Source organism: Haliaeetus leucocephalus, unplaced genomic scaffold (assembly GCF_000737465.1).
Source record: "Haliaeetus leucocephalus isolate CR32 unplaced genomic scaffold, Haliaeetus_leucocephalus-4.0 Scaffold555, whole genome shotgun sequence".
NCBI lineage: Eukaryota > Metazoa > Chordata > Aves > Accipitriformes > Accipitridae > Haliaeetus > Haliaeetus leucocephalus.
In genome coordinates this window covers 12,262,319-12,278,965 of record NW_010972991.1, presented here as the reverse complement: position 1 = coordinate 12,278,965, position 16,647 = coordinate 12,262,319, and the positions used below count along the sequence as shown (strand labels likewise).

Here is a 16,647-nt window from a genome sequence, read left to right as displayed (position 1 = left end):
CAACTAAAACATCAGTGTGTTATCAACATTATCCTCATCCTAAATCCAAAACACAGCACTATAGCAGCTACTAGGAAGAAAATTAACACTATGCCAGATGAAACCAGGACAGGCTACTTCAGAACTTGTGTCTCTATAGTGTCATGATAGTTATTCAGGTGAAATCATAAATGTATTCATAAACTGCACTCTGTTCATTATTGACTCATTTGTGGTGCATGAATAGTTCCTTGAACCACATTATACTACTACCTCAGTATAATGTCTTAGATTTTAAACTTTCACGACCAGTGGCATTAGAAAGAAAAGAGATTTTAACATAGGCATACATGAAAACATACTTTCAGTATCTTCTAATTTTTAGATGAGATGAATTGTATATAAAGTAAAAGAAGCTATTTGATGCTGTCTCGCCCTTCTCCAACAGCTCCTATGGCTCTAAATACAAAAACATACCAATAAAATTTTGGATATTGCACTCTGGGACTACACAAGACTTAAAGGAATAGCCCATTTTATTTTTAAAAGTTATTATTGTAATTTTATGGAAATGTTCTAGTATTTATGTGAGACTTATACATTATACAATTTAAATACATAGATTTCTAGGGATTTTATTTTAGAATGAAAATTAGTGTGTCATATTTTTTACTAATTTTAAATAGATACTGAGTATTATGGAAATTATGATGAGACAATCTGAGAAACTCAACTAATCTCAAAGAATATTACCACTACTTACACAGAACAATCAATTACCTAATTAGCAAAACTTTAGATAGAGAAAATGAGGACTAAATTAATATTTGTAGTGGCATAAAACATATAAACATTATGTAAGTGTTTAACAAACCATTCTGTGGTGCTCTTTGTTGACATTCTTCAGTTGATGCAACATATTTTCAATGCAATATATTTTCATATTTAAGGTATCCATTAGAATACATAAACTGCATGTTATTAATATGATAAGAATTTAAGAATTCAACAAAGAAGTAAAAATATGCCAGAAAAAAGATTATTGATAAGACCACTATTCCGTTTTGGAATGTAAATACTTAATTCCTTATGACAAAGTATCAGTTACTTGGTCTTAAAATATTTCTTCAACAAATAAAGTTCCTTTTGTTTTGTTTTATTTTTATATAAAAAAGTGCATTTGGATTTTGTAGCAGTTCAAAAGATGAGCCAGACTGGACAGTGTGAAAAACCTATTAAATAAAGGATGAAAAGAGATATTGGAAATGAAACAAATGAAACCTTCTTACAGAAAACTGTTGTTGAGATTAAAAAGTAGTCATTTTGGCAAGAAGGGTGAACTTCCCCTCGGACTTGTGTCTCCTAGAATACGTGAAATAGAATTGGAGGATGCACTACATATTGAAAAAAAAAGTTTATGGCTAACTCACTTGAAAAGTGCTTAATGTAAATATTTAACTCTGATCTGATTTTCAATGAGAACCATGCACTGATACTTCAAAAACTAAGACTTTAATTTAGCTGACTCCTCATGATGACCTCTGTCAGTGCAGGCTCCAGTGAAATGGAAAACACTGGAAACACTGACATTAAAATGTGGCCATTACTTTCTATTTACTAACTATCTCTAAAAACAATCACAACTTTTAGAGCAGGAAGTGTTGTCTGAGAGTCAGAGATGACCAGGACAACTGAGGAGAGCAAACTCTCTTCTGATCAAAGCATTTCTGGAGAAAGTTCAGTAGCAATACAGCAGTATTTTGAGTCCTGGAATCCTGACAAAATTTCCTGTATCTCTGTTGCAGAAAACTGCACGAGACAAAAATCCAGAAGATACACAAGATACAGTTTCTGTTGTCTTCCTTCCTAGCAATGATGAGAAAGTATTGCCCCTTAGCTTAACATCCTGTATCAAACTCACGATTCAGCCCAATGAGGAATTTTCCACAGTCTCTTCTTGAAAAAAATACTAAGCTACAGATTAAAAAAAAAAAAAATCATAAAACTTTCCTCCAATCCACAGGTAAAAGAGACTACGTCTTTCTTAGCAAGTAGTGGGGAGTAATAGTCATGGATCTATGGACTGAAACAGCTGGTGCCTGGGACTCAATATCCACACTAAGCGCTAAACTAAAGGGTTTTATTATTATTAGCTTTAGCTAATCTGGTCCTATAGGCTGATTGTCTATTAGTGGCTGAAGGCATTAGCTGAGATGTTGAAGTACACCTATTTAGTTTTGCATGAAAAGAATCCAGATTGCATGCTCTGAAACCATGCTTTAGTTCCATGTTGTGAGCCAGAGAGTGGTAAACAAACAGGGATGCCTAATGCTTTACATTTTTCCACATTATTCTACAAAATCATCTCATTATTTTGCAATTTGCAGTACAGGAATTTAGTTACAATGTACCTCTATTTTAAACTTCAAGATAATCTTGAAAATATTTTCTATTTTGTTTTTCTTATTAACAATGTAGAGATGGTGTATTCCACAGATTTTGTGGAGATATTATGCTCACTTAATCCTATTCTGTACTTTGAATACCATAGATTTTACTTCAATAATTCCCACACATGTAAAATAATTTATGTTTATTTTAGAGCATATCTTTGGAAAATATATCACATATCACAGAAAATCTTAATTCAGTAATCATCATAGTTTACTCTCCAACCACAATTCTTTACTTGCCACAAAATATTTGCCCTTAAAGTTTACATTTGTTTCCAATAAAGATTACAGGTTTAGACATTGTTTTGCAATTTCCTTACTCCACCTCAAAGTCTGTATGATGTTTTAATCACATATTTCTATTGCCTGCACATGAAAAATTAATTAATCATTAGTTTTGTAAAATAGCGTATTTCACTGAGCTACTGGTTAACTGGGTATCTACTGAGGGACATCGATATTATCTCCTGAATCACAAATTTTCAGCATATACTGTGGGTTTATACATTCACACCAAAAACATATTGCATTTGTACACATTCACACATACACCTTTGTATAAACCCATATACACATATATAGCTATTGTTCTTGGCATGGACCAATACTTTAAACGATGTACTGTGAATTCTTTCTTTAATTAGAGGTGAAAGTTGTATACTGGCAGTACCGTACACATTTCAGTTATTTGGACACATAGGAATACAGAGATGCATTTTCACTTCCACTGGATTTTACTTTATTTTCATAACTTCCCACAGTTTTTTCCCCTCTGAAGTTGTAAGCAGCTGAGAGACTATCTGCATTTCAAGGAAATGGCAGGATAACTCTAACCTATAATTAATGTTTAGTTATAGACAAGCGATCAGGCAGCAATTTTGCAAGGCCGTGTTCTCTGACTGGCTAATCAGACAACCAGACCATGGGATTTGCATACTGGAAAACTGACAAGAAATAACCGTGACACAATTATGCAGATCAGATACCAGAACCAATATGAGCAGAGGGAACTGCACAGCTGGGAAGAAAAAAAAAAAAACAAACAAAACAACCTGCAACAAAATATTAGTAATTGCCAGAATTCCTGTCAGTCAGCTAAGGCGGTCTCATTCAGACAGAAAGTACATTTGTAATTATAGCCTTTTCTGCTCATGAGGTACGCAGCACTAATAAAAAACATTTGAAATAATTCTGCTGTAATCGCACCAACCTGTGAGCATTCGTCAGTTAGTTAAGAAGCACAGCTGCTATTTTCAGTTTATTTATTCTCTCATTTTCGCTGAGAGTGACTAATTTTTGTCCCCTACACATATATATAAAATACATACTATATAGTACATATATTATTGTACTGGGTATAATTTGCAGATTTTGGCAGGGGCTGGTGGGGTGTGGGGCTGCAGGGGTGGCATCTTTGGAAGAGACCAGGGGCTGAGCCGGACACAGCCGGTTCAGCCGGATCCAGCCGGCTCCAAGACCCCCACTGCAGGGCACAGCGGCACCCACCAGAGGAGTCTGGGGTGCCTCTGTACCAACCAGATGTGGCCCTGTGAAGACATACTTAAGAAAAGGAACAAGAAGGCCAGAGCAAGAGGAGACAGATCTCACTGAAGGAGGACAGAGAGAAGAACATGACTGAACAGAGGCTGCAGCCGGAGCAGTTGCCTGAGCAGGGCCTGGAGCCCGAGTGTCCACCCGAGCAGGCACTGAGAGGTGGGACCCTAAGGGGACTGTAGGAACCACAGGCCACTGACCCGATCTGCTGCACTGCCCTTGTCTCACCAAAGGAACAGAGTGTAGTGTTTGGGGAGAACAAGAACTAAAAAGCACGTGTGTGGGGAGATGTCCAAAGGGAAGCAGGGGAGTTTTTCCTCAGGGTTTTTTTGTTATTATTTTTCTTCAATACTAGAATCAATAATTAACTGTTAATCGGCAAAGAAGTTAAACTGAAATTTCCTACATCAGTTTGCTGGTTTTGCCTGCACCAATTATATAAATATGTTATAACTTGGGATTAGGATTGCCACATGAGCATGTCTGCATTTACTCCTAGCTGCTGTATGTTCAGAAAAGCTTTTCAGAGAGCAAAACCAAATTAACGGTGCAAGCAAGTTAAACTAAATTTCCCAGTCCTTACAGTACAGGTTTCAGGCCTGATCTTGTTCACTTGGAATTAAATTAGGATTTTACTCATGACTTGGAAGTAATGGTATTAGCTCATTATGTGTAGTAGGACTGAATATTCCTCTTTTATATAGTTTAGGTACACCTAATGACTGGAACCAGCAAGTGGTCTTAATTAATTGAACATTTCTGCATTACCTGTATACTCAAGATGAAATCCAGCAGCTGAAACACTGATATCAGACTGAAAATTTAGGTACAGATTATTTGACGTGCTGTTGAGAAGTGGAGGTATGGTTGTTCCTGAAAAGAGAAATCAAGATATTGTTGAAATAGATGTGTGTGTATGTATAAAAAGAAAGAAAGAGAAAAAGAGAAAGGCGGGAAGGGAGGCGAGAAGATGGGGATGGGGGGAAAAGAGAGGTCACATAACCAATTCCACCATATTTTGTCATCATGGATGCTATCAAATATCTGTCCCTATAAAAGTTTTATTACATTTTCAGTGCACCACAATATCAGAGACCTCAACTGTAGGTACTCAGGGAAGCAAGGTCTAATATAAATTTATATTACATTCTTTTATCCACTACAGAAGAAATATTCACTAGGGTTTTCATAAAAGCAAGAGCAAATCCTGTAACTGGAATAATTTTAAATGTAACAGTCAAATATATCAAGCAGCTCTGAACATATCTGGTAGAGCTATTCTTAGAAATGTTGTTATTTATTTGTGTTTCAGCACAAGACAAGATAACAATCTTATTGTCTGTGATCTCATTCTGTATACATGAATGAAGTAGAATAAAGGAAAACAAAACAAAACAAGAAAAAGTAACGCAAACAGAACTGTCTTGTTTATCTAAAATAAGGATAAAGAATGCATACTTTAGTCATGTACAATTTCAAGAGGCATCTCTTTTAGAGGTCTATATTTTTGGCCTCTGCTATAAGAGTGGGCAAAAAAAGAGATTAATAGATATCTAGTTTGGGAGCCTCTGAATGTTATTTCATTTCTAACATTTTCAAATATTCAAGTTTATGAAAGTCTGCTAAGAGATGACTGATTAAAACAGAAGGAATACTACCTGTTGTTAATTATAGGAGGAACACACACACACACACGCATGAAAGAGCTGTATGTTTACAATAGAGTTAAAACTGTGAAACACTTATTGTAAAATCTTCTCAGTCACCTGAATAACTTCCAAGCCTTGGAGCATTGTTGTCAGCACCATCGTAAAAGTCGAGGGAATCCCAATTGTGCTCTGTGGCAAAACTTACCACCTGCACCTATGAAGAAAAATGTGAGGCAAAGAACATAAACTTTGTCCCCTCTGTATTGAAGCACAAAGATGACTGTAAATTGTAGCCTCTGTTGCTTTCAATCATGAAAAGTTGTGTCTTGCTCTCATTGCCAAAGAGAACGGAAAATCATCATTAAGTGAATACAATTGCATTGCAACATTTTTTAAATTTAATTGCCAATTCAGACTTTTAGATCCTGTGACCTTTAGTGAAAACCACATATTACCTCTAACTAGAGTCACACAACTGTAAAAATCGTCTGGGTATAGAGTAGTTAGTTACTTTATGATTCTCTCCTGTTTATCCAGGGCTAAAAACAGGCCCACAGTGATGCACGCTGCTTCATCTATCTTGCCATGTTCAATTTTGCCTCCAGGTAAGAGCAACCTCCTGTGTTTGGTTACTTTCATCATTGACTCATCTCCTGAGGAGAAGCAGTCACCAGCACGCTACAAGCAAAAGGCAGAACATTCACTTCATTCCTTCCAGAGGTGACAACATTTTTCCACTCGTAAGATGCAAAGCAGTAAACAGATAGACTGCAAGAGGGAGGATATATCTGTTCTCATATAGTGAAAACACTCCCCATGAAGTAGAGAAATGCCAGGTTCCTTTTCCTGTTTTGGAGGGGAGAGGTTCTGGCATTTTTTTTGTTTTAGTGAAATAACTGTTTAATGAAAAGCATTTAAAGAGTGACAGAAGAGCAGATGAAACCTCAACCATCCTCAAAAAGGGGTACCTTAGCCACCAAGTCAGATAACTATGCTTCTTTTACTGTTCTTCTGCCTCAATTATTCTTCCTTTTATTTTTTTTCCAAAATGGAATAGCTTCAACACAAGAAATAAGCACCGGTTCCAGTACAACTAGGTAATGAAGTTATTTTTCTAGGTGAAATATATGACTTGGACCTTCTCCTAGGTAAAAAGAAAGTTCAGTATGGCTACCTATTTCTTGGATGGGGGCCTTAAACACTACTTTTTTGTAGGAATTGGTTAGATACTACAGCCAAAGGATGATTTTTTTTTTTTTTTTTTTTTTTTTTTAAGTGAAGCAATGGAGACACCCTGACTGTTAGCATGTTTAGATACTTGGAGGAAACCCACTGAAAAAATTCAGACTTGGCTGTCTATTTTTTGGTTCACAAGGGATTTAGGTGAAACTTATGGGTGTTGCCTCTGTCAGGAATATTTCTGAAGACATACAGAATTGTAAGTGCAGGCACCTGGGAAACCTTCAGAACAATTTTCAAATTACCTAATGTTTTTTATGTGTTTTTGGGGCCGGATTGCTGCTGACTACTGTTTTTACATTCATCATAAAACACCTAATTTAAAACATCTATTTTAGTGCAACTGATGCTAGTTGCCCTAACCTCCCCATGTAGTCAATAAGTAGACAGACATACCTTCAGGCAGTGATTCAGAGCCAGAGCCTATATCAGATATTTTGAATTACCTACTTGAGGCACCTTTCTGCTCTAACTTTATAAGGAACTATGGTAGATTAATTTCCTGATGAAAGGTATTTAAGTTAGGTGCCTGAAGGCAGGCATTTGGTGTACACTTTATATTTACCTAAATCTACTTTTAAATGTCTGCTTTTTGATTTGATATTAGACAGCTCAGCATTTACATCTGATCATGCTGTTTCAACAAATTCAACAAAGTAATCATATATATCAATAGCTGTTTTACCTAAACAGTTTAAAATTCCATCTACACATTTCACAGAGGAATATGCACTGGTGATATATTATTTTCATCTCCTCTAAAGCTGGGAAAGTGTCTTTGATACTTTGAGGGAATAAATATTAGTCAGGAAAAATGTCCAGATATTTTATGTATTTACATAAACACAAAAGCATTAGCTGTCACAGTATCTTGAATATCTGCATTTGCACACATTCTCAGGTTGGACAAAATCAGTCACCCAAGTTTTCAAATGTTGCCTCAAGTAGCTGATTTTCACAGTAACAATTACATTTTAATATATGCATATTCAGGTTTTTTCTTTCCTATGAAGTGAAAAAAACAAACCCAAAACAATACTGATGCCATTTTTTATGTCATTAGTAGATATAAAGCTAAGCTCAGTTGTGAAAAATAACACAGTAAAAATGGTATGACTTCTGATGTATACTCTGTCTTACTGACCCTGTATCAGCTGTATTCAGTTTACTATACCAGGGACTTTATCCTCCTCAGACCTAGCCCTGAAAATCAGACAGTATTCAAAGGATCAAGCATGAATATCACACTTCATGACTGTCCTGCTTCAGTGACAATATTAAACGTTCTACGTATCTAATTACAATCATACAGGTATGCCCATGAAACTGCCCTGTTGTCATTACACTGAAACAAATATAAATGAATAACTTATTCAATAACTGATAACAGAAAGGAAGGATGCTATTTGATAACTCTGAAAAAAAAACTTGGGAGAACTAGAAAGAAAGCAAACAGTAAATACATCTTTTTTATTATGACTCTGGAGCAGAAGAATATCATGCAGATTAAACACCTAACTTGAAATCAAAGTTAGTCATTTAATCACCTAATGCAGTTTGTGGTAAGAGATAAATACTTCCAAAAAGCAACAGTGACTGCCTAAGTCACGATGCCAATTAATGCCTAATTTAAATCCTCTGAACTATCCTCCTAGTGTTTAACTTACATTACTGATTGTATAAGAAATACACAGAACAAAGTATCCTAACTTAGTCAACTGTTTAAATCAAGCAGTGTTCCTCAAAATTAATCCCAAAACTGATTTAGATTATTAAATACTATTATTAATGGACATAGGTGGCTTTGAAAATTGAACTCATAAATGTTACCATGTACGGACTTAGGTTGTATTTGTGATTATTTCTGTGTTCTTCCATAAAGTTTTTACATTTTTCTTAAGTATTTTTAGCTATTTAAAACAAAACCTATATTTTTCTGAATACTTATAAAGTAGCAAAGTATAAACTCGTACTATTTTAGAATCTTTTCTTGACACAGTAGAGTACCTTAAAAGCTCTGTGATGTAATTTATTAAAAAGCTTTAATAAAGTGTCCGCAATGGTTCTGGATTTTATTATTAAACCTTTACCTACAGAAACTGAGCTCTTTATTTATTCATTTTCTACAGTAGTTATATTTTGAACCAAGGGTAGACATAGAAAACTTGCTACCATGGTTTCTTGATACGCATTTTGCTAGGAATTTATCAGATGATGCTTAAAAGTCCTAATTTATTAAACTCAACTGCCTTTCCAATAATCAGATTTCTGTCAGTTTCTTTAGTGAACTCTAAAGAGTGAGATATACATGACTTAGCTTAATTGATACTTTTCTGCTATGTGTTCCATCTATTTACATTAATAAAGCAGTAAGCATATCAGAGCTGGCACGTAACCGCTGGTTGTCAGTTTCCCTTCCCTGCCAGTTATACTTCTAAAATTCACAGAAACTGTTTTTTCACAAACCTATAGAACTTGTGCTAGCAGATCCTGCTGCCAGATTCCCACTGAGAAATCTCTGTAGTGAGGTTACAGCATTGTATGGAGGGAAAGAAAACAAAGATTCCAGAGTTCAGAATTGGGAACAGCAAGTGAACATCTGTGCCCATGGTGCCTACCAGGAAAGTAAGTATTGATTTAATAACTTAAATCAGTTTTGAGATTGATTTTGAGGAACACAGTTTAAACAGCTCTTAATCTAAATTTTAGTAAATGAGAATTTTGTCAGTATTTTAAAGGACCAATTCCCATCTCATGTTGAAACATACTGAAGATTCCTTATAACACTATGAGCTTCCATAACTATAGAGTAAATAACAGAGTTTCTAGGAAAACATATATAACTTGTCCACAGAAGCAACCCACTTAATTTCACTCTGTTAAAGGAGATTTATCCATTTGGGGAGACAAAAAAAAAAATCACAGGGAAGACTCTCTTTCCTCTGGCTTACAAGGAATCACTGACCTATTGAAACAACACATTTCAAATTATTGGTGCTTTTCTTCTAAGTAAAAAGTTACAAGTGTATCTTTTAAGATTTTTGTAAATCTTATAACTTTTAACAACTCCATGAATACAAAAGATGTGCAATAAATTCCATTGTGAGAATCATTAGTGAGATAGAAAAATGTATGAATAAATGATCTTTTCATGCTCTTGCATCAGGAAAAACAGTTTTAAACATGATGATGACAAGCAAATAGCAAGTATACTTACTTGAATCCCAGCTCCCTCTGGTACTGTGATCTTCCACACACAATTCAGATTGTTGTCATAAGGCTCAGGGTAACCAGGAGACAAAATAGTCCCTTTGCGCTTTGTTAAAATTCCACCACAGGGCACTGAAAGGAAATGCATAAGGCAAGAAAAGAAGTATGAAGCTTCAGAAGTGAGAAAAGTTATTATAAAAGCTTACACAATGTTCAGCATACCATGGCTGAAAACTTCTGTAAATTTATGCTACATTAAAAAATTTATATTTGCCTCAGGAAAATAAAATCTTGTATCTCAAAAAACTCCTTTTAAATGACCAAAAAAGAATAAAGGAAAATTTGAATTATGTCAGTTTTCTACCCTGGAGAATCATGCTCATATTCCCCTTATTTATTTGACCTTTAATGAAGTGAAATCCATTCCATTGTCTCCTAGTAATCTTACAAAAATGAAACATTATTTTAAAGGTTTAAGAATGAAGTTTGAACAGTTATGTATTTTATCAGTATAAAAGATAAAAATATGTCATAAAAAAGATACATTCTTTCTTAATGTTGCTACTTTGTTGTTGTCTAAATAATTAATAGCACCAGTCTCAACTCTTTGACTGTTCTCTTTGCTTCCATGAGTTATCCCATTATAATCTATGGATCTACCACATTAGTAAAGAAATTGCTAAATGCTTGCGAGACTGCACTCATCATATCCATGGCCATGGATTAATAAAAATGTTACGCGTGAAATAGGACAGAGGCATTCAGTACCACCAAGTTTCTCTTCTCAATGTTCAGCTTGTCTAGATCATTAGATGCTCTAACAGGGACAAAGAATATTACTGCTTAATGAGATGGTTTATCAAAACCATTAGAAGCTAATATATCACTTCTAAGCAACACTGCTAAGTTCTGAATGGATTTCATTAGATACAAATACGAGGATTTAGAAAATAGGTAGGAAATAGGTAGGAGAATGCAACTTGTCTTAATAATGAATACTGTACCTATGTTTTCTGTGAGACATAATTGATAGAATCTGTTGGGAACTACATGGATAAACTAAAGGTCAGTGTCATTTAAAGTGTTTAAATAATTACTCATAAAAGGATGAACAGACAGAACGATTGATGTCTACTATCTCCAAGGAAATATTCAAGCACTCACTAGAGTTAAGGCAATTTAATATGGTCATGTCTACCACTTCAATTATTAAACTGATATAGTTCAATGCAATTTTCACCTTATATATATTTTATCACATTTATCGGCACAGTGATTTTCACACATAAGGTGGCCTGTAACCTTTTCTCAGTTCAACTTGCCTAGAGACAGATAGCTTTCTCTTCCACAGACTAAATCATGTATTAAAATTTCAATAATACATTGTGACCAATGGCCAAAATAATTATTTCAACACTCTGTTGTTGTATCTGAAAAACAAAGGGAATACATTTCAGGGGGGTAAATAGTACAATTACTGATTAAACTGTAATCACTGAGAACAAATGAAATATAGCCATATACTTGAGCTTCTTATTGATATATAAATTGTGGTTCTATTCCTATGCCTGAAACAGTCTAAATAAACATGATTTGTCTCTAATAGCTGGTTAATAATATTTATTAATATTACCTCTATTGTACTGAGTCTTGATCTCTATGAAGATTTTCGTATTTTGGAGAAAATCTTTTATTTTACTGAAAACGGCTCAGACTTTAACATTCACCTTCAGCTGATAAGCACAGAAGATTCAAATTCAACCTAATGAAAAAATGTCCTCTATTTTCCTTTCCTCCATTCATCTAAAACACTGCTTATGTACTTCTTAATGCTGCAGTCACTATCATAATGTGGTTTTTGCAATGGGTTAGGATCATTTTTATAAAAAATCTGTTCTCTGCCAAGAAAAGTAAAGTAACTTTAACTCATACATATATTTACTGTTTTGTTTGGGAATGGAGTTCTTCAGATGTCTTCATCCTCAAAATGAATAGGTTTCAATGTATTCAATTTGCACAAAATTAATGTATAATGCAGTCAGTACTGCAACAGATGTTACAGGTGGAAAAGTTTGATGGCATTGCAAAAACATCTGTGCAAATTATAACCAATTTTAATTCATTTATAAACAACTGAATTTTTTTCCATACAAAAAACAAAGCCAAACTCTAATAAAACTTAATATGTAAATGTGCTGTATTTGCCCTTGACATAAATCTATGAAAAAATGTACCATTAGAATTTTATCTCTTTACTGTGGGGCTTTTCAACACAATCACCAGATTTCCAATTGGTGCAAATCAGCTTAATAAATGTCAATGGATGCACATTAATTTAAGAATTTCATTTTGAGAATTTAATCTTGTATGACTAGAACCAGACAAAGTATATTTTCTCATCTGAAAAAATCACTGCTTTTTTCTGACAAGTAATGAAATACTAGCGCAACTATTTCTAAATCTGTAATATAGTAGTGTTCTTTCTAATAGCTTGCAATAGCTTGTTAGAGATCTACAAGGTGACAGCATCTTAGTTTTGCAAGCAGTTAGGACACAAACTGATATTTCTGAGTCTTGATTAAGGGACAGCCAGGGACTGTCACTGATGTTAATGTAAAAGAAGCTAACATATAATTTATAGCAGCAGAGTATGTTCATGAAACTCCTGAAATGTCACAGCAAGGTTAGAATAGGAAGGGGAATAAAATCTTTATCTTGAATGAAGAAGAAAGTGAATAAAAGTAAACAAGAATAAAATACTGTATAGATGACAAGGAACACATTCAGCTGGAGAGAGCGGTCTACACTTTAAGGCAGTAATTAGTTCTGTTAAAAAGCCTTAGAACTCACCAACACATGTAGGGAGTGAATCATTCCACTGTGCCAATGCATTTGGTACTGTATCACATCTAATTGCTGTTGACCCATGGAGGATATAACCTGGATTGCACTCAAAAAGAACCAATGACCCAACTGCAAATTCATTTCCAATCCTTTTTCCAAATCTTGGTTCAGGCACAGAGCTACACTGTGTTGCACTTGTTCTTGGAACAGCTGCAAACATAGAAACAATTGTGGATTCTTAATTTTAGATTTGGTGGAGGAATACAGATTTTGAACCAGAAATATTCAAAATGACTGCAAAAAATTCAGTTATTTGCTAGTTAAGAATATTCTTATAATCCCCAAATTAATCTTTACAATATGGATTGCATACCTTTGATGTCTGAGTTACTATTTAGAAGAGCATAGCACTGATATTCTTGCCAAGTTTAAAAGCAATGTATAAAATCCACACTGAAACCTTTCTAAAATGGCACTGAAAAGAAATACTGCTATGAAATATTCAGCTAATACATGGTTTCAAAGTAACCTTTCTGTGTCAGATAGGTATTTACATTTATTTCTGTGGATTTCTAAATGTGTATTCTGACTCTCAGATCAGGATTTAATTTTAATGAAAGAATGAATTGCAGTTGCAAGTATTGATGTATAACCATTTCTGTGTTTGACCCATAAAAAGGCAAATAATATAAACCAAGAGAAGTATCTCAATAACAGTAAGATCACTGATTCACCCACAGGTAATAACACTTACAGTTATTCATATTTAAATTGAGAGATAAACCAGTTTGAGCAGCAAGATGGATCTAACATTAGTCAACCAGATTAACAAACAGAAACAGCTGCTTTGTATAACTGTCTTCTTACATTTGGAATCTCTCTTATACTTCTTAAATATTTGATTTAAGCTTTAAAATACAGATAAAGAATGGTCCCAAATTTTTTTCAAAACATGCAGAAGTAGTGAAACTTGTTACATTGTTAACAGGCAATTACTTCCCTCTACATTCTCAGTCTGTTCCTCTCTGATGATTTACAGTTTGTGACAAAAAGAATAAATGTACAGATTTTTCCAGGTTGTCTCACCTTGATAAACAAAATGAAATCCTTTAGCTGTTATTGGTCCAACTGAAGTAAATCTAACCGTGATCTGGTTACCTGAGCTCAATGGAAGGGATTCACCTACTCAAACAAAGCAAATACAAAGCTATCATAACCACATTTTACTAAAGAAGCATTCAAAATACCTGTCAACATCTTTGCAGCTAGAAATAACCTTCTGAAAACCCTGTTCTGCTTCAGTAAACTTTGCAACATATATGGGATTTCAATATTTTATGTTGACAGTATTATGTTGTTCTAGAAAAGGGGGACTAAAACTCATCTCAGTTATTAGGAATATTTGTTGTTTTTTTCCTTTAGCAAAAAAAAAACCAAACCCCATACCTCTTTTAATTAAGTCAATGCACACAATATCTATACAATTTTACTTTGCTACAAATATATGCTGCTTTCCCTTTAAAATATGTAATACTCATTTCATATTGCTCACTAGATAAAAGTCATAAAGGCACAGAGTAAGAAGCCCAAACCACTCACTATAACAACTAAATATCAAGAGAAAAAAAATCTAAAAAAAAAAAAAAAAATTTAATTTTACTTCATTTTATTCATTAACGCAAAGAGTTTTGAGTGGTTAGGCTTTTAGTTCAAAATCCTAATTTCATATATTTGCCTGAATTGAATCTAATAAAATATGACTATCATATTTTTCTTCTTTTTTTCTGACTACACTATCTTTCTAGGTTTGTAAAAAGTAAATGACAGTTCTATTAAAGAATACCTGAATGAGATCCTGAGAGAGAGGATAACAAAGATGACTGCAGAGTTGGGCCATCATATACTTCAACTACATCATGGAGTGATGTCTGGAAAAATACAAACTGGCCAAAAACCACTGACCAAACAGGAAGGAGAAAAAGCAAGAGGCACCAATGGCCAAAAAAAGGGGGGACAGAATGTGAAAGGAAAAAACAAACAAAAAAAGAAGAGAACAAAATACACATTAATATATTGTTTAAAAATATTTAAATAAAAAATTATATTTATTGATTGATTTCTCTGATCACTTAATTAGCTGTCCTGGTGCTTAAAGTTAGTTATTTTTCATACCATTACAGCAGTAAATGAATAAAAAAGTAATTCTATATATATAAAAGAGAAAATGAAGGTACACAAACCATACATATACTCATTAAAAGATTCTACTACTGAGGGAACAAAACCATTTTTCTGTAGCTGAATATACTTTCAAATTCTCTGTTCTCCCTCACCCAATACACATCTACATTCTCAGTGCAATGTCGTCCTTTGTAATTCCAGGCATATTGCTATATACTGTGTTTTATGAATTAATTTAGTTGATAAGTCTCTGTAAGTTTCACTTACCTTGGAATGTTTCTTTTTGCTTAAAACATTAACATTCAGTGCATCTTTACCTTTGTGAAACAAATGAGTAACTGATTCAAAGCAACAAACACTTTTCAGAATACATATACTGAATCACAAAAATTATTTTTTTTAAAGTCATGCTAGTAGAACAACTCAACTCAAGAATGTTGGTTTTGCACTTAAGTTCAAATATCTATGCAGCACATTCACATCACAGGTGTTTGCATTTTCAATATAAGTAAACAGTGCAAAGAAAAAATAATTGTTTGGATTAATTCTGGCCCTAGTACCTACAAAATATTTACATCCTAATTTTAACACCATTACTAGCAATGGAGGGGAAAATGGCTTAAGGACCATAAAGGTAAGAAAGTGGAAGTAGTTAAATATTTGTAGGTACTGGATGTATTGGCTTTGTGTGGCAGGGTTTTGGTAGCAGGGGGGTTACAGGGGTGGCTTCTGTAAGAAGCTGCTGGAAGCTTCCCCTGTGTTCGAGAGAGCCCATACCAGCCGGCTCTAAGACGGACCCACTGCCGGCCAAGGCTGAGCCAATCAGTGATAGTGGTAACGCCTCTGGGATAACATTTTTAAGAAGGAAAAAAAAGTTGTGAGACAGACACAGAAACAGCAGCCGGAGAGAGGAGTGAGAACATGTAAGAGAAACAACCCTGCGGACACCAAGGTCAGTGAAGGAGGGGGAGAAGGTGCTCCAGGCGCCGGAGCAGAGATTCCCCTGCAGCCCATGGAGAAGACCATGGTGAGGCAGGCTGTCCCCCTGCAGTCCATGGAGGTCCACAGTGGAGCAGATATCCACCTGCAGCCCGGGGAGGACCCCACACCAGAGCAGGTGGATGCCCGAAGGAGGCTGTGACCCTGTGGGAAGCCTGTGCTGGAGCAGGCTCCTGGCAGGACCTGTGGATCTGTGGAGAGAGGAGCCCATGGAGCAGGTTTTCTGGCAGGACTTGTGACCCCATGGGGGACCCACGCTGGAGCAGTGTGCTCCTGAAGGACTGCACACCGTGGAAAGGACCCGTGCTGGAGCAGTTCATGAAGAACTGCAGCCCATGGGAAGGACCCACGTTGGAGAAGTTTGTGGAGAACTGTCTCCCGTGGGAGGGACCCCACGCTGGAGCAGGGGAAGAGTGATGAGTCCTGCCCCTGAGGAGGATGAAGCGGCAGAAATAATGTGTGATGAACTGACCGTAAACCCCATCCCCGTCCCCCTGCGCCGCTTGGGGGGGGGGGGGGGGGGGGGGTGGGAGGGGGGG

At 35.3% G+C, this 16,647-nt stretch overlaps 1 protein-coding gene across 1 annotated transcript in view; it reads right to left on the bottom strand.

The window, feature by feature from the left end:
- The window catches only part of CSMD3 (CUB and Sushi multiple domains 3), a 659,839-nt gene that overhangs the window by 130,338 nt on the left and 512,854 nt on the right, over nucleotides 1-16,647 (bottom strand). Inside the window, exons 31-36 of the mRNA XM_010577127.1 lie at nucleotides 14,772-14,885; nucleotides 14,015-14,110; nucleotides 12,935-13,138; nucleotides 10,092-10,216; nucleotides 5,753-5,849; nucleotides 4,755-4,859 (exon numbers count right to left, since the gene is read on the bottom strand). Coding sequence (XP_010575429.1) covers nucleotides 4,755-4,859; nucleotides 5,753-5,849; nucleotides 10,092-10,216; nucleotides 12,935-13,138; nucleotides 14,015-14,110; nucleotides 14,772-14,885 — 741 coding nt within the window. The remainder of the gene's footprint in view (nucleotides 1-4,754; nucleotides 4,860-5,752; nucleotides 5,850-10,091; nucleotides 10,217-12,934; nucleotides 13,139-14,014; nucleotides 14,111-14,771; nucleotides 14,886-16,647) is intronic.